The sequence below is a fragment of the Silene latifolia genome, chromosome 2 (assembly GCF_048544455.1).
Source record: "Silene latifolia isolate original U9 population chromosome 2, ASM4854445v1, whole genome shotgun sequence".
Classification (NCBI taxonomy): Eukaryota; Viridiplantae; Streptophyta; class Magnoliopsida; order Caryophyllales; family Caryophyllaceae; genus Silene; species Silene latifolia.
Window position 1 is genome coordinate 48,212,641 of NC_133527.1, and position 19,411 is coordinate 48,232,051.

At 36.3% G+C, this 19,411-nt stretch overlaps 2 protein-coding genes across 2 annotated transcripts; both read right to left on the reverse strand.

Moving 5' to 3' along the window:
- Positions 1-2,319: 2,319 nt before the first annotated feature.
- Positions 2,320-16,404, reverse strand: LOC141642711 (sodium/hydrogen exchanger 6-like). Its single transcript, XM_074451587.1, has 22 exons — positions 16,019-16,404; positions 15,318-15,369; positions 15,174-15,233; positions 15,007-15,031; positions 14,829-14,914; positions 14,619-14,730; positions 12,267-12,329; positions 12,157-12,176; positions 11,982-12,079; positions 10,058-10,086; positions 9,918-9,949; positions 8,842-8,889; positions 8,698-8,758; positions 8,515-8,612; positions 8,365-8,440; positions 8,236-8,255; positions 6,989-7,086; positions 6,740-6,849; positions 5,003-5,086; positions 3,705-3,802; positions 3,191-3,270; positions 2,320-2,759 (listed from the first exon to the last, which is right to left on the reverse strand). The coding sequence occupies exons 1-22, from the start codon at positions 16,209-16,211 to the stop codon at positions 2,701-2,703; spliced, it is 1,602 nt and encodes a 533-aa protein (XP_074307688.1). The 5' UTR covers positions 16,212-16,404; the 3' UTR covers positions 2,320-2,700.
- A 1,702-nt stretch (positions 16,405-18,106) lies between these two features.
- Positions 18,107-19,411, reverse strand: LOC141640745 (uncharacterized). Its single transcript, XM_074449428.1, has one exon. The coding sequence runs from the start codon at positions 19,409-19,411 to the stop codon at positions 18,107-18,109; it is 1,305 nt and encodes a 434-aa protein (XP_074305529.1).

Sequence of the window (19,411 nt, forward strand, 5' to 3'; positions counted from 1 at the left end):
GAACAAATCGAAAAACAACCCAAGACAGCCGTGTAAAACAGCCGCACGGTTTTCAATGCACAAAATCATCGTTTCAAAACCGTTTTATGAAAAACACATGGAAAAATTTACGTGGCCTCGCTCTGATACCACTTGTGGGTAAATATCCGTATAATACCCTTTAAATTTAGGACTATAACGTAAATTTAACATGCGAATATCGTCATAAAACATAAATACAATATAGAAACGATAAGGAATTAGAATCAACCTCGGGTCCTTATAGTGCGGCGTAAAGAACAGAAATCAACAGAGATTCCCTCCTAATTGTTGCACCCAAGATTTGTCCGAGATATGCCCTTGTGCTAGAACGTGTTCTCCGATTGCCTTGCAATATTGGGAGAACTTGTTGTGAGTTTTTCTCGAGATGTGAGATCTCGGTTTCAGAAAAAACTTTATCTCCGAAACCCTAGTTTTGTTTTGTAAATGAACAACTAGGTCAAAAGGAGAGAATTGCTCTCCTTTTGTTGAGCTCGGCCAAACCGTGGGTTTGCTTAGGGTGGGAGTGGGCTTTCCACTTCCTCCTTATTAAACTCGTGGTCCGACTCATCTCGCTAAATGTATATGACGCGGTTTTTATTATAAATCGTCATCGGTTATCGGCTATTAAAACATCAACTAATAACATGGGTTAGTTGAAGTATTATTACATGTCCGACAAAGACGATATTGTATAATTAAATTCAATATACATTAATCAAATGTAAAACGCTTATATTTAATTTTACGAATTAACTGGTTAATTCGCTTTAGCCCATAATATTTAATCCGTATTAAATATAATATCTCAACATCACATTTTGACTAATTACTAGTCAAATAACTCGGACTAACTGGTTAGTCAAATTTGGCATCTACATGACTGTATTTTCATACCGTCACATCTCTCAAACGTATCTTATAGGTGTGACTTTTAGGGACCAGTTGATCACCGCCATCTGTATGACAATAACGTCAAACTTATCTAGCAAGCCAACCGTTATTGATAAACGTGGATCAACTGATAATAATACCAAAGTATGCCCTTTGATCCTTTTAGAGGTTTATATGTCCTTGCACTAACTGTTAAGGACACCAACCCCAACAAACTTGACCTAGGAATCCCCGAATCTCCTTCTCGTTCTTTGGTCGAGGCATCTGTTAGAGAGCCTTGATTTTGGTTGGATCGATTTCGAGCCTCTTTTGCTGATGACGTGTCCCAAACGTTTTCTCGAGGTGACCCCGAATGCACACTTCTGAGGATTTAGTCTCATGTATTTCTGAACACGGGCGAAGAACTTCCAAAGGGCGAAGACGCAACCATCTAAAAGACACCCACAAACCTAGCTGTGAAGTATACTGGAGGATCAATCTACTGGTTTAGTAGTGATTTCTTTGGTTTAGCCTTGAATGTTACACAAATTATTTACGTAATTGCTAAATCCCGCACGCTATTTTACTAAATTCTACACAAATTCCGACTTATTCCAATTTTACCCCTCACTTCACATATCCAATGAAAATTAAACCTTACCTCCAATTCCTCAGCCTTCTCTTTCTCTCTCTTCTCCCAACCGACTGCTCTCCTCCGTCGCCAGCCACCAGCCGACGACAAAAATTATGTCAATTAGCTCTCTGCTGGCCCACATGTCGTTACTCTTCAACGCCAACATCGAAACCACATATCGATTGAATGGTTTTTTTAAAAGGTTTTCACAATTAGGGTTTCGATTTTTTTTTTGTTGGTGATTGTCGGTTTGGCCGAAATAGGGTGATAGTGTGGCCGGCCTTATGCAGTTGACGCGGTAGAAGTCAGGAGCGGCGGGAGGCAAGCGCGGTGGCAGTTGGTGAAGGGATGTTAGTCTGTCGACTTGGAGTGAGGGAGAGGGGAAGTGGTGGTTGGCGACAAGGGAGGGGGCGGGGGAGTGGTGGTCGGAGGGAGGGGGTGGTAGTCAAGGGAAGAATGACATGGGGAAGGGGAACTGTAACTGGGGTTTAGTTTTTTTTTCCTCTCTCTTGGTGGGGTAGAAATGAGAGGGTTAAATTCGGAATAAGACGGAAAAATGTGCGGGATTGAATAAAATTGTGCGGGATTTAGTATTATTTACTGTACCAGTTTTCTACGCCAAAGGGCTTAGTTAAAGAATTTCGACTTATCCGAGTCTTTAGTATGAGAGAGGAGAGATTTTTTAAGAGAAGGAAGATGACACGGGGGAACGGGGGAGGATTGTAAAATAGAGTACAAAAAAAAAAAAAAAAAAAAAAAAAAAAAAAAAAAAAAAAAAAAAAAAACTGCTCAACTTTCACAACCATTGCACTTTCACAGCCATTGCTGTTGCAATTGAAGTCATAAATGCCCAAAAAAGTCTCATAAGTCAACCGTCATTCCTTGTGTAAGTCTCTGCTGCACAATAGATGACATTCAAAGAGTAGAGTAGAACTGTAGAAGTACATCTAAAATGTAAAAAAATAAAAAATGTGACTATACAAAGCCATGAACCTTGCACAATGCAAATCGGTAACGCATGATTGACTTCCGGCAAAGATGATGAGCTAGCTCTCGAAAATTTTCAGCATCATAATTATCAGCAAACTAACATATGTACCAACACCTTTAACTTGGCATGTCCTCGGTCACTGTCATGTCAAACATCCTTTGTATAAAAGAACCAAACAATTGAGTCAGTTTCGGCTACTTCGGCTACTGTAGACTTCTCTTCTCGGTGTAGGCATCAGAGACTCTGTTTCATCATAAACCACATTCAAGCAAACTCAGTTACAATAACGAATCGGCATATTAGACCTGAACGGAAATGACCTATATGGAACCACTCATTCAGTAAAAGCCAGATACCCAAACATGTAGCACAACTATGAACTAACCGTACATGAAATAACTAATCACGGTTCACCCAGAAATCCAAAATACACCCAATTCGAAAAACCTGTTAGTCAAATCTACTTACCACCAAGGGATAAGCTGGACCACCAATAGGTAGAAAGTTTTCATTCTGAAGTGAGTTAATAGCAAAAACAACATTACCCCAGTGCCTAATGGCTCCCACAAATTGCGGAGTAAAGGAGGGGGGGGGGGGGGTGGTCCATGTACGCAACCTTACCCTTGCGTGAGTTAATAACAAAATTAAAACACGTTAAAAAATGGTTCAAGTACCTATTTCTTCTTCATCAGTAGTCTGACTAGTGAAGAATGGGGTCAAATAGTTTTTGTCCAACGCTGAGAATGATGGAGTGCTGCAAAAAAATTTAAAAAAACAAATTATATCAAAAAAGAGAGATTTAATTGGGTACAGGTACCAGTAAGTGAATTATACATCCGATTTATTACCACCAGTTTTATAGTTTTTGAGCATTATAATAAAGTTTTTGAGTTTTGTTTTAAAAATTATGAGTTTTAGTATAAAGTTTTTGAATTTATTCACTAAAACATTAAGTTCAAAAAATTTACAATAAAACTCAAAAACATTACATATAAACTTAGTTAACTTTGAGTTTTGACAGAACAAAAATTAAAATTTAACTTATAAACTTTAATAAGCTCAGAAAATACATATATGCTCAAAAACAAATAAAGTTTGAGGTAATAAGCTCAGAAAAAATACACATATGTTCAAAAACAAGTAAAATATAAGGTAATACATCCGATGTATGTTCCTTTTTCTCGGTACCTTCTATGGAATTCCTTTAGTCGCATCCTGAATCTGTTTGCAGGTGATCCTTCTTCCTCCGGGAGAGGGGATGCATAGCCATCAGTCCTCTCAAAGCCCTATATATAAGAACACATCATGATAGCTAAAATGTCTTAGAAACCAGGAGAATTCTTAATTAAAATATGCATATTAAGTAACTACAAACAAGGCGTTTGGTTCATGGGATACAAGAAATGGATAGGGAATGAAATTTCTCATTCCCTTTTTTTTCTTTTTTTGCAGAAAAGCAAGGATCTTAATCATTAATTAATAAAGACAATACAAGACCGTAGACAACCTTTCCCACAAAAATACCAGCGTGTTACCCTACATCAAGCCTACAAGAATTCCTCTGAGTGACCCATGTTACCACTCCATGTTACAGTGATACATACGATGATACGAATACTAGTAGTATACTGAATTTTTCAACAGAGCATTTTATGGGTACTAGAAGCGTTTCTGAAGATTCTTTAATTTCTTTCCCTCCAAAGAATGTAAATAGTAGCCATCAAAACACAACGTCGTCTGCTTTTAATCCAGTTTCTGCCCCTATTATAGGTGTAGTGCCAGGAGAGAACCTGTGGCAGATACATAGGCATATATCCCTGATTTAAGCCAATCTAAGACTCCCCTCCAAACCGCAGTAGAGAATGGACAGTTGAAAAACAAATGCATTAAGTGTTCACTATCATTCAGACAAAGCACACATCTGTTAACCAAGTGGAAACCTCTCACGGCAAGATTATCTATCGTGGGAAGCTTGTTTTGAACCACCATCATGACAAGAAAAGAATGTTTGGGGTAGGAGAGAGATTTCTTAGGGTTGGGAGGGCGAAGGTTCGACAGGACTAGGTGGCACTGTGGCAGGTTCGACTGGGTCGCCAGTGACAGTAAGGGTGTAGCTGGCGACTTGGTAAGTCCAGGGTGGCAAGTGGTGGTGAGTGGTAGTCATGGGTGTCAGTGGTGGTTGTAAACTTGTATTTGAGATTTTGAGGGTATTGTTTCTCATAACCTTGTATCCCCCCTACTTGATTCCTTTCTTTTAACCTTGCACGAAACAAACACCGCCTTACTTCGCTCCCCAAGAAAGCCTTAAAGTTTGAGATTTGCACATAATCCAAAGAAAAGGAAACAAAACACAAAAGATTGTTCAGCAAATGCAAGTACGCAAAGGTGCACCAACTTAAGACAACTAGCCATGCTCTAAGCTATTAGAGCATGTTTTGAAGAAATTAACGACAGATACTAATAGGCATCAAGAACCAAGAACTTACCTCCACCAAGTTCCCTTCACGGTTATCACCTACTACTTGCAAAGCCTCCAGCATGGTTCCAGTTGATCCTCCAATAAGTAAAACCTGCAAAATAACTCTCGAGAGTTGAGAACATATACAGGAGCATACTAAGATGCACTCCAGTAAGTAACTATGGGACAATATGTACAGGTTATATAGCAACAACTAAGAATATGGAGAATTGACCATATAGAAAGGCACATTCTACGCATATATTCATCTATCTTTTATTTCTTCCACATCGTTGCATACAGGCATTAAACAGAAATCTGATGGCTGCATCACAGAGAACTCTACCACACCAGTTCACCCAAGGAATTTTAAACAAAGTAAGGGAAAGACCTCGCACAACACACTCTTATTTGTGGCTACATCTACCAACTACCCCTACTACACAACTCAAAATCTCGAATGATATATGAAATTCACTACATTAAACTTAATTTAGAATAATCTAGAGATAAATGCACAAATGTAGATAAGTCACTACATAGTACATTTATGTCATTAATTCTCTCCAACATATATGCATGGCCAGAAACATGCATATTAGCAAATAACACGTCCACCAACCTAAATACCTACACTACCATATCCATGCCTGTATTATATCTACTATTTCTCCTGTTTCTATTTATTTTAATTAGTATTTTGCTGCGGATTATGATGAAATACAGCAAAATGGCTCACTCAACTGGCTGCGATTCTTTTTATCGTAAAGTGGCAGTCATTCAATACAGTTTTTGATGCAATATTCATTCTGGGTCATTCGAAAACAGCCTCTTTGTCTGCTAGCACAAAGGTAAGGCTGCATACATCCGACCCTCCGCCCGCAATTTGCGGGACCCACTAACGCATTGGGTTAATGTTGTTGTTGTACTATTTTGCTGTGGATTACTAGGCCGTATCATATCTACAGTATACATTATACTCACTCCATTCACTTGAATTTTAAGCATTTTTCAAAAAAATTCACATCTTCTGAAAAACGTATGGAATTCAAACGTAAGGATGGACTGTTCTAATTTCTAGGTATTAGGAGAAAGAACCTTGTGATCTTCATCATCCAGTTTAGAACAACATATATCAGGTGTCCCAACTCTCAAAGATTTCAAAAGCAAGAATTCTTAGCTGGTAGCTAACATCAAGGTCAAAGGTGATCACATAAAATCAGAATGACTACATCTAATGGTTATTAAAACTCTCAACGGCAATCAGCATTGTAAGGCAAAAGTGGACAAGTAACAAATTAACAATGAAATGGCTTCAATGTAAGCCAGGCTAGTAAAGTGAACACTAACGCTAAAGAAAAGATAGCTATGACAGCTTAGACCTCTGAAATAAATAAATAAATAAATAAAAATCGGAGGAAAGATGCCAACAACGAGACATATGTTGAATGACAAAAAAAAAAAAAAAAGAGCAACGACAGCAGTTAGCACAGAAACTACAGCTCGAATAAAAAAGCCTAAGAAGAATATAGACAAGGAACAAAAAGTGAGCAAACATAAAATGGAAGTATACGGCTAATATGAGAATAATGTATGACCCAAGCACTTCATTTGTAAGATGAGGATGATCGTTATTATTATTATTATTATTATTATTATTATTATACACTTTTTATTATTAACCACTGTAACAACAGCCTTAAAAACAAAATAGTCCAACAGACACTCCACCAACAAATTGACGAATGAAGATCAGGAAACCCACCGTTAAAACTACTATTGCAGTGGTCGCAGTGAAGATTGTCTGCCCATGGCCTTCAGGCAGATCATGAACAGACTGAAGAGCAAGAGCAAAAGCCATAGCGCCTCTAAGTCCTGATCACAATATGAGGCACGACTTACATTCATTTACATTAGAAGATGCAGTAACCATGACAACAAAAAAAAAGAAAAAAAAGATTTAGCAAAAGAAACTAACGTCAGTTTGCTAAACAAAAGGCCACCAACAACATACCACTGTACCAAAGTGCTTTCTGATGTGTCATAGGTATCTTCCGGTGTGCAGGTCGAGACAAATTCACTAGGTACCCACATGAGAAGACATTGACAGCCCTACAGGAGTGTAAGTCAACATTACATATATATCTTATCAAAATTAAGGAGAAAGCAATCCTCATGCATGGGTACACAGAAAGAGGCAAAGGCACAAACATCCTGATGACAGACGTGTATTTTATTAAAGAAGAATCTGTCAAGTTAATCACAAGAGAAGACAAATGACAGCCCTACAGGAGTGTAAGTAAGCATTAAAAATATAACCTATCAACATTAAGGAGAAAGCAATTCTCAAGCATGGGTGCACAGAAAGAGCCGAAGGCACAAACACTCCTATAAGAGACGTAGTGACGTACATTCTATCAAAATCTGTGAAGTTATGTCTCAAAATTTACATAAACCAGATACTTCCTCTCATTCACTAATTACTATGTTTCTCTCATGCTTCATTTTGAGAATATTCTCTTTGTTCTTTCCATTTCAAAACATTCTACGTTAGTTTTAAAGGGGGAAGTATAAGCTATGCAGAGTTACACAAAACATGCCCTTCCTTTGATGGTTCAATTCTTTAGATTACCCAATAGTCCCATACCCAATAACCGTAACCTCCTAATGCTAAGCGGTTCTAATTTTATGATTACCCAATAACACTAACCTCCAAACACTAAACCCAATTTGCGCGGGCACATTTGCGGAGAGTGGTAGTCAAATGGAGCTGTGACAGCGGTGGTGGCCCGCTAATAGTACTGGGGAGGCTATTCATGTGGGGGATTTTTTAGTGTGTTAATTATATTAAGAAAATCATGTTTCCCTTTAATTGCTAGCCTACTAACCTATTTTATATTCTATAATTATGTTTTCTTAAGAGTTGCACCCAAACAATATGGGAAGGGAAACATGGATGGGAGGGACTGAGGGAACATAGGTAAATATTTCAGGTATTCCTCTATTGTGCAACACAAAAACATCTAATTTAGAAAATGAGCTCTAGCACCTCAAGGCACCCCAAAGATAATCAGTTTTAAGCCGTAACTTTGCCAGATATAGCTTTTGTACATTAACTTGTTGAATTGGAGAATTAAAACATATAGTAGCCTACTAGGTTAGTTTCCATTCTTCAACATGTGTTAGTTACAAACTCCTATGAAGAATCAATTATAAGATCCATTGAATTAAGATAATTACTAAAAGTTGAGGGATAGTTACCTGGCAATCACAATAAATATCTGGAAAAAAAAAGCTAGTTAAGGATCAAAAGAAACCGTTATGAGGACCGTTTAAGCTCAATTTTAGTCATCCATTTGCAGATCAAATTTTAAATGATTTGAAGGATACAATCGAGAAGAAGATGAAGCCAATATGTGACCAGCTGTGCTTTTCCATGACAATATCAAGGCCCATATATATGAATCTGCAGATAAGAATGTTAAAACACTCATTCCAGCTATTAGCTTAATGACTGAATCAAAACAAAAAGAATCTTACATAAAGGTCTCGGCTAGGGATGATATAAGATGGAAAAATTCTGATACAAATTGTTGAGACTTCTCTGAGAGATTTGAATAAGTATAGTGCTTCATTACCTGAAAAAAGAATAGACCAATGTCATCGACGTATTCAAATTTCAGCTATATGAAACACACAAAGACCAAAACAATTTTTACTCACAATCCCCGTGAACAATATTGACACAATACCAGAGAGCCCAAGACCTTCGGCAAGCATATACCTGAAATGCCAAAAAAAATTATTTGAGAAAGCTCAACCAAAAGAGACACCGTCACACAGAAGAAAAGATCTTAGACTACTTACGAGAAATATGGGAAGAGAACAAACAGACAGCATTCTAAATTCTGAAGGCTGATCAAAAGATTAAAGTGTTAGAAACTTAGAATGTAGTGTAGCACTGTTAAACTTGTACTCTCTTTGTCCCACTATGATCTTTTGACTTAACGTTTTGAGTCGTCAAACATAACAGTTCCTGATTTCCCGTGTAAACTTTGCTTCCTTCTATCTACTTTTCATCCCCTATTTCCCGCCTAAAACATATTTCCTAAGAGTAAGCTTAGTATTTTCTGCAATACCATAGATATGGTGGGTTATTAATGACACAATCTTTTAAATTTAATATTTAAAACATTCCATATTTCACATTCTGCATAAATTTCACTCCGGTCTTATATGATAAAAAAAAAAAAAAAAAAAAAAAAAACTTTTTTTTTAAATAAGTTTACGATGAAAATTCATTGACTTTTGATTATAAGTTGCGCAAAAAAATGTTATTAGTAAAAAAAATTCTAAAATAACATAATTAATTTCTCGGTAAAAGAAAAAATTTCATTAAAATACCCATTTTATGACTTTTTACGATTTTAATTTTTATTGTTCAAATCAAAATACAAGTATGAGAAACATAAAAAATAAGTGAATTTTCAATTTAAAACCCATAAATAATAATACTAAAAAGTAAAACTCTATTAATACCGTGCATATTATGCACGGGATCTAAACTAGTTATTCTATTACATGTATATTGTTTTTTTCTTCCAAATTTTCCATGGAATCGAAGACTCGTTATTCTTTGATTTTGGATTATGATGTAAAGCAAAATGACTCAATAAATTGGATGTGCTTCTTTTATTGTGAAGAAACAGTTATTCAACGCTAGTTCTCAACGATGAAATTTTTCATCTTGGTCATTGGAAAATAGCCTCTTTGTGTTGCTAGTAAGGCAACATACATCCAACCCTCCTCTACCTCACAATTTAAGGGAGCTCATGGGGCACTGTAGTTATATTATTGTTGTTGTACGTATATTAAGATAAGACGATCAATGTGGGACAGAGAGAGTTTTGAAAACCTTAAGAAGTTATATAAGATTTACTCACTTTTCAATATCTAGACCAGCATACTTGAAAAGGTTCGTGAAGTCAAGGCTTAGCAACAAAATATAATGCTAGAAGACTAGAAGAAGATATATCAATAAAGACAAAGGTTCTTAGTATATGTATTTCTAGCATAAGGATATCAGAGCAGAAATGAATCCAGCACCAACCCCTGAAAAGTAAAAGAATATAAATACTTAGCGTTATATAAATTAGAAAACAAATATAGGGAGGGAAAAAATGGAAACTAAGACAGGATTCGGCTAAAATACAATTACCATACGCAAATCAATTTCTCAGAAAAAAAAAACACGTTTATAACAGCAAAAATAAAAGCACAAGCAGTCCAAATATGAGCAGAGTTAGACAACTCGTAGAAGCTATTCTTATTATCTATATATAATATAATATACTACAAAAGTTGACTTAAAGACATTGCAGACGCAAAGACTATTATCTAAATAGAAGTTGAAGAGACAATTAATCCTGCACCCACCCCCGAAAGGTGAAAATATAAATGCTTAGCGTCATACAAATAAGAAAACAAATATAGGCAGGGAAAAATGGAAACTAAGACAGGATTCGGCTAAAACTCAATTACTATAAGCAAATCAAATTGTCAAAGAAAAACATCCCCTATCTACTAAAAGAATAGGTGAACTCTATCATTCTCCCGCCGAAAAGCATATCCTCAAAAAAGGAAACTAATGATAATTATATTCATTCACTAAATAAGGAAACTAACAATTACAATTTAGTTCATCTATTATATATTATATACTCATTATGATTAATCTTTCATCAAATTATATTATTTCACTAAACTCTAAACTATAATATTTTACTTAAATCAAAATAAAATTAATATAAAATTATAAATTGCTAAATCTTTTATTGATCCTATTATTAGATGATGAGTTGAGCCATATTCTGTATAAAAAACAAAACTAGAAATCGTTGGTTATTATTTTCGTGACAAAAAAAAAATATATATATATAAATTGAAACTCATTAGCTTTATGCTATAAAAATATTTTCATTAAAATATATTTCAACTCATTACTCAATTATCTTAACTAATTTTCAGTTCTAGCTTTTACTTATCAAAGCAAAATACAATTATGAGATATGTAAACAATTAAAAGGTACTAATATTATATAAGTAATTTTATAAAAATATTAAACTTTAAATACTGTGCATTATATGCACGGGGTCTAAACTAGTGTTTATAACAACAAAAATAAAAGAACAAGTAATCCAAACATGAGCAGAATTAAAGAACTCATAGAAGCTACTCTTATTATCTATTTATATATACTATACTAAAAAAGTTACTTAAAGACATTGCAGGCCAAAGACTATTAACTTAAAGGGTTTTTTGTCAAACACAATCTTTAAAAAAACAATATTTCCAAACACCACCTTTAAAAAAAAGTTTGTAAAACACAATCTTTAATAAAAAAATTTTGTCAAACACAACATTTTGGCCGGAGGACTCAGCATTTTTTTTTAAAGGTGGTGTGTGGAAATATTTGACAAAATTCTAAATAGACGTTGAAGAGACCATTAATATATAACGTGAGAACATAAAGTCATCACACTTTTTTTGGCTGTGTACAGGGTATAGTTTAATCTACCAGAAAGCAGCAAGCTGCAGCACAACTTCCCCAAATATCAGTTTTCACATACAATCTCCTCCTTAATGATGAAGGACAGCTACAGTCCAAATATACTTGCCAACTCAAATCACAGACAACTAGCTCTTATTAAGTCAGAAATGACAACGGTATGACAGCCTTAAGGTTCTCAAAGCACTTCAAAATCAAGATACATAACGTATAATTGCAAATTTACATCTGGTGGATATCAGTCCACGAACTCCAGAGCCTTGTAAATGAAGAATGAGAATAACAAAAAGGTCACAACAAGATTCTAGAAATAGAGTCTAATCAATGCAAGAGCTAAAACAAAGGACTACAACTGGCAAAAGAATCTGATTTCAAATAACCGCTCTTGAAGAGCACTTGTATAGATCTAAATGAATTGGATAATTACAGAAAAAATACCTGAAGACAACGAACCAATAAATGTCTCAAGAAATCCAAGAACAAACATGAAGACATTTTGGCTCGATGACGTTTGACCTTTCAATAAGGACATCGACCTGGAAAGAAACATGCTACATCAATTGAGCTCCTCTGAGTAGAGTAAAATCACAAAGAGAAGTCCAGCTCTATAAACCTGTACAAGGAAATTGCAACCTGCCAATTTTGTAACAAATGAGAAATGTTTCTGTCAAACTCATGGGAATTGGTCGTCATTATACAGTCTAATTAATGAGAGAGGCTTACCGCATCGTTCAAAACAGATTCCCCGAAAACCAAGGCATATAGATTGACATCCGTGCCAAGTTCCTGAAACAGAATTAAGTACTCTAGATAATGTTAACAAGGCATTGAAGATTCAACACCAAAATCTTCTACAAGCTATTAAATGGACACAAGTGGAGCAAAGCTCAGGATATATACTCAAATATGTATCATAAGGGATAATGATGTAGTAGCTGACAAGCTGCCTATTTATTAGAAGCGATTAGTTACCTACTATATTCAGCACATGCAAACTTGTTAAAACATGCAAACGGGCCTGTGTTGCGCCCAAATGGAGGAGAAGAAGTCCGCTTCATAAGCCCAAGAAGGTTCCACTCTAAAACCAATTGGCAATGGAGGGAGTAGCCCCTTGCCTTATAAAGAGGTAAAACTCTCTCCTCTCTTACCAATGTAGGACACACTCCCCCTCACATGTAAGGCCCATTTTAAATCAGACTGGGGCAGTTAGGCATCTCTTCCAGCTGTCAAGCAAACCGTGTTATTTTCCAACGATTGCGATTAATGGCCCAGTTAAACTCGTTAAACTCATCATACCCAGGACTTTTGCCATGGGCTATGATACCATGTTAGCCCAAATGGAGAAGAAGGAGTCCGCTTCATAAGCCCAAGGCTCTAAAACCAATTGGCAATAGAAGGAGTAGCCACTTGCCTTATAAAGTGGTAAACTCTCTTCCCTTTTATCAATGTGGGACACTCACATGTGGGTTTTATATGGAATTCTTCACAAAACTTAATACCTTAGTTTAAAAAAAGCACGAGGCTCACTAAGGCAAGGAGGACCCGAGGGAACAAAGCTCTAGTTGCATGACGAATGCGCCTTATAGACATGAGGCGCATATCTTTTACAAGCATATTTGTATATTCTGGATAAAGTTTTTTTTCAATGTCTTCCTTTTCGTGGATTTGAAAGAGGGTTAACATGTAAAGGAATAAACTTTAAGGATAATGAGCCAAAGAGAAGGGAATAATAAATGAACAGAAATAAAAAACATTGATGAAATTGAATAATAGTGTGATCGTTAATTGTGCCTTGTCTAGGAGCACTTAATGAGGTGGAAGACGTCGGAGGTGGTGAAGGAATGGCTTGGGAGGAGGGCTAAAAAGTGGTGGACGTGTTTTGAATAGGTATGTCAAAAGTGGAGGTGGCTATGGTAGAGGGCGTCAAAAGTGATGGAGGTGGGGCCGATGGGGTACTTTGGTGGTATCAATGGTTGGTGGTTGGTGGTGGGTGGTGGTTGGGTTTGGTGAAGGACATGGGTTTGGTGTAAATAAGGGGTGCGTGGGTAAATTAAAGACAAGGTTATTTTGATAGTTTAGCTTATGGAAAAACATGATACGCACATATTTGGGCTTTCCTAGAAATCTGTTACAAAAAGTAACCCGTATGCAACTCGTTGGGAGGGAGGAAGTATCAATCTAGTACCCCCTTTAAACTAATGTAACTGGTGGGGTTAGAAATCCTCTAAGGAGATGGTTTGAATTTGTGAGGTAGGTCAGGCATTCAATGAGTCAAAACATAAGAGCACAACAAAAAAGATTTTCATAGAAAATACTGAGACAAGAGTGACACTTGCACAGCACACATATGGAACTGGAAACTGTATTATTACACGTCTACACATAGGCTAATGAACTGTAGTACTGTACATAAGCGCTATCAAAAATGAAAGAAACGGGAATAAAATACAATTCAGTCCTGCTCAAACCAAAAGTTACCCAACAACTTAAGAACTTTCTGAATTACAACATCAGTATCATGGGAAGCTCATGTTATAGTTTGGGCCGAAAAAGGTTTACTATTTTATGCCTGGTTTTCAGAATGGATAAAAAAAATCTACATAAAGTCCAAGCGCTCGACAAAGATGAACACATTCTATGGCATTTCGTAGGATAAAGAGTATAATCAAAGATAGCATTTGGACATTATAACGTTGATGATTTCATCCTGCCTATAGGTACAACTGTAACAACTTCAGAATTTATCAAACTGAAAAAACAAGGAATCAAAGATGATTCTGCCCTTCATGTCATCCAGAAATGGTTTTCTTTGAAAGATAAACCTCCTCTAAAACTCAATAGGGCCAACATCATTTGCTAACATTGAAACTAGCTGAGTTCCCTTATTACGACTCTCTTACAGCTCCGTTTAGAAAACAAAGCGCATCCATTATAATAAATTATAAATCCGCCCCTTGAACTTCTTGAAATAAGAATAACACCAGATACGTAGTTGATCTCACTATTATGTTCAAGCTAACAACTTATATTCAGTTCCTCATGTTATTATAGCACCAGATATGTAGTTGAACTCACCTGGAATATTGCCAAAACAGTGATAGGATCAGTTGATGATATGAGCGCGCCAAACATCATACATTCAACAAACGGGAGTCTGTACATGAGAAATGTGAGACCACCGAGATACCTATAGCAACAGCCAGCAGCAGAAACCTCAGAAATCAGACACGAGCAGTATATAGTCGTTTTGTAAAAGAAGATTCAAATACTGACACAAAGGCTTACACTAGAAGACCGGTCAAAATTGACGCAATAAAAGTTCCGAGAATAGCAAATGTCACTATGGCACCGAAATTCGAGAAGAATGGTTTCTGGAAATCACAACGGAAAATGGTTACACATACATTAAGAGTTTCCAAAATGCTTGAACTCAAAAAAAGGAGGAAACTAGATAAAGCCTAACCGGTGAAAGAATGAACCCTGATTGAGTAGGCGCTAAGTAAGTCAAGAAAACAACTAATGAATGCAAAGTAAGATACAAAACACGGTTATACAGATAAAATTAACAAATCTGGAAACTAAATAAAATAAATCAGTGACGAAACAAATGAGTAGAATTGAAAAGGATATAATATGATAGGAGGCAACAAGAAGAGGAAGAAAAACTCCTCGTGAAAGTTAAACCAATCCCTGCAAGTTTGAGAAGGGAGGGGAAAGGTCAAACAAGAAATGGAAGAAGTTGAGAAAAAATTTCTAAGTTTGTGCAAGAAGAACCTGATGCTTGCTTCTGTATTCGAGATGTTAGCGAGTCCTCCAACAACTAGACCTATTGACCAAAATAATTTGGTTGTCAATAATTGATAAGACTCACATCCAAAATTCCTCCAACAATTGACATGTTGGCCCTCTTGTAGTATAGATTGAGAGTGCGATTAAGGTAATTGTGTAAAATATACTACTACACTTATAAATAAAGCTACAACACTAATTAATGTTGTTTCGGCTTGAAAGGAAAGTTATACTCCCTCCGTCCCGGTCATTTGTTGTCCTTTTTCCATATTGGGGTGTCTTAGTCAATTATTGTCCTTTCTATTTTAAGAATGAACTTGATGAGCAATTTGATCATTCACACTCAATTTGTGTTGTTCCAGTTGTCATTTAGTAATTGGTCACTTACTCTTTCCTTGGTCTTTGTGCCAAAATCAAAGGACAACAATTGACCGGGACGGAGGGAGTACTAGGGAGTAGAGTATTATAGATGATTCTTTGGTTTCAGCAGTGATTTTCTCAGAGCTCCGCAGAGGAGAAGAAAGACAATCCGACAATCCGAGTCGAGTTTCCAAGTGTTTGAGCTTGAGGAAGTGTTGGAAAGGCAAGTTAAAACTAGTATAACGAGAAGGCTTAATTGTAAAGGTGAGGCAACAAATCAATAAAGTTGATATCATTTGAATTCAACAAAAAAAAAAAAAGTATACCAATTAAAAGAGAGGCACTAGCTTCAGGAAGATAATAGAATTTGTGACGACGAAGAACATGACCAAGAACAAATGATAAAACCAACATCATTATTTGCAGAAGTATTCCAACTCCTGCTGCTTGTTGCTCCTTCGCCGGACTTCCACGCGGATCCGCCGGTGACATTAGATGATCCGCCATGCTTACATTCATTTTTAATCCCCCACTCTTTGTTTCTAGGGATTTTGATTTTGATTTTAATTGATCGATTATTCGATCAATTGGGGTTTTTCTCTGGGAATCCCAGTAGTCAACAAATTAACAACTAGAGTGCCCACTTTCCATTTTTTGTAATTTTTGTAACACTTCTACGACTTGGTCCAGTAGCGTGAGTATTACTTTTGTTGCCTAGTCCCCCTTCTCCTCTACATTTTATTTTTCTATAAAGTTTCGATGATAAGTATACATGCTTTAAATAATAGGATTATTTTACGGGAATAATCCAAACTATACATCATTTTCTTATATTAATCCGAACTATATTTTAACTCAGAATAAACCCATCTTTAAATGCCCTTCTCCCAAAATTAACTCGACCAATTTTGACTTGTTATATCAGGTAAAAAATGACCTGATGATGATGTGGCGATGACAATAATAATAAGGGATAATTCACGTGGTGCCCCTGAGATTTGGCTTAATTCACGTGGTACCACTGCGTTTAAGTTTGTGCACATGGTACCCCTCAACTTTCATTTTAGTGCACGATCTACCCTTTTTCATTAACGCTGTCAAATATTAAACTAAAGAGGTTTATTGACTTGTTGACCTATTTTGGGGGAAAAGTTTGTTGAAACCCAACAACCTTTTGAATATCCAACTAACTAAAATTTGTAACTAACTACAACTAACTAATATGACTTTCATCAAATACCCCTGAAGTTTGAGATTTGTGCACCAAATACCCTTGAGGTTTGAGAATTGTGCACCAAATGCCCCTGTTGCCAGAAATGACCTCTAACGGCTAGAAAAGTAGTTGTTGGACTGTAGCTATTGCATATAAAGAGAGTTGAGAGTTGATGTTAAAATTTGGAGCAATGACTCTTAAACACTACTACAAACACATTCCTACTATAATAATGCAATCATCATCTAATTCAAGATCTAATTCAAAAGGGGTGCAAATTGATAACAAAAATTGCCCTAAATGTAAGAAGAGATTCAACATAAGGTCATTTGGACCTTTGGCAGCAAATCCATCAAGATTGTACTACAAATGTGATGAATGTAAATGCTTTCAATGGTGCAAACCCAAAAATGAAGACATGAATGAGTTGGTTGGTGAGGAAGTTGTACAATTTCATGATGCTAATGTTATACAAGAGTTTAAGAAGAAACTGAAGGAATAAACAACTATCATTTGTGACTTAAAAACAGAAATTGTAGATTTATCTAAAAAGTTTCAATTGAGTTTGAAAATAGGGATAATAATGTATATGTTTTTAGTCTATATTATAATGAAATAAGTGTTCTAGCACTGTGATATAAAAAAAAAAGATTTCAGAAACCTAAAACAAATTCCATGCATTATATAACATCATTGGCATCCAAGCATCCAAGAGTTTAACCCAAAAACTTACATGATTCATCTAGTTCAACAACTAACAGCCAACTTACTAACAGCCAACTTATCTAAACAGAGTTACCAATTCTTATCCAAGAGTTACCATTTATCTAACCCAAAAAATGAGTAGTTAGAAGTTGGAATTGACATTACAAACACAGTTATAATGTCAATTACAACTCTTACAAAAAGTCAAGTTAAATCCAATGTTTTCAGCAGCTAGAATAAAATGTTACCACATTAACTTCTAAATCAGATTGGAGGTTGATTTGTTGAAGTTGAAGCGCCATCAGTCTTTCTCTTCTTTGCTGTTGGACCACCTTGGCATGATCTTGAATTGTGGCCTATTGTCTTGCAAATAGAACATCGATGATGGTGGACCCTCGCCTCTCTTTCTCTTTTTCTCATCAGGCTTCCTCTTTCTTTGTCTAGTGGCCTTCCCGCGATCTTTCTTGTAGTGGTGGTGGATCATAGGAAACCAAATTCAGTGCCACCGATCCTTATCGGGCGTAGGGTGCATGATATTGCTATAAGTTAACTTATAGCACATCCCAGAGAAGTAGCCATTCAGATATTGCATTGGTTCTTCTTTGTTGTGATAGATGACCCTACATGCATGCTTACATGGTATCCCAGTCACCTTCCATGCCCCACACAAACATGTTTCATTCTTCAAATTTACAGGAAAGGCAGTTGTGGTACCTTCAACCACCTCAAATTCTCCACCTCTAGCTTTTATCACTCTGCAATGCCCTGAGTCTGAACAATTAGACTCAATAATACCCTTTGCATATGGGGTAGGATCATATGGTTGCATAGCCTCAGCTATATCAATTCTTTCTGTTATCTTGTTCATCTGATACTGTCTTATCTCTTCCATCAAGACAAGAATTGGTTTGGCCCTCATGTCATTAATCACAGCATTAAAAGACTCAACAAAGTTTGAGGTATTATGATCATAAGTTGTTAGTGGATCAAATTGATGTCTGGACCATTGTTGGGGAATATTGGACAAGTAAGCAAAAGTTTCTCTAGAAAGTCTAGCTATACCTGTCATTGCTTTGTTGAAGACAAATGGTGATGTTGTATTGGCAGCCTTCCAAAACAGATCATGATAGCCAGGCCCTGCCCATTTCTCCTTGAAATTTGTGTACAAATGCTGAGCACAAATTCTTCTTGTGGCAGTTGGGAACACATTTGATATAGCCTTCTCAACACCTTTCATTCTATCACTAATGAAAGTGCAGTCCCACTTAGTGCAACCTTTCTTCTGAAATGCCATCTTAAAATTTCTGAAAAAATAACTCCATGACTCAGTTGTCTCTTTACCAACAATAGCATATGCAATGATAAACAAGTTATTGTTGTCATCCAGAGATAATGCAGACAATAACATTCTCTTAAACCTCCCCTTCAGATGACAACCATCAACTCCTATTATAGGCCTACATCCTCTCAGGAATCCTTTTGTCCAGGCAGAAAAGCTAACAAACATTCCATTAAAATAGGTCAACCTGTCAGTGTAAGGGGAATGCCATGTAATAAGTGCCCATGAACCAGGGTTGGTCTGTTTGATCATCTCAGCATAAGCAGGCAGAAAATTATAACTTTCCTCATGTCCCCCAAACACCTTCTCAACAACTACACTTCTGACTTTGTACATTGTCCTCTTTTTCACAGTAATCCCAAACTTACCCATTAACAAGTCTGCTATGCCCTGAACTAGCATACCAGGATTTGCAGTCAATTCATCTTCTAATTTAGAAGCCACCCATTCAGTTGTTGCCAT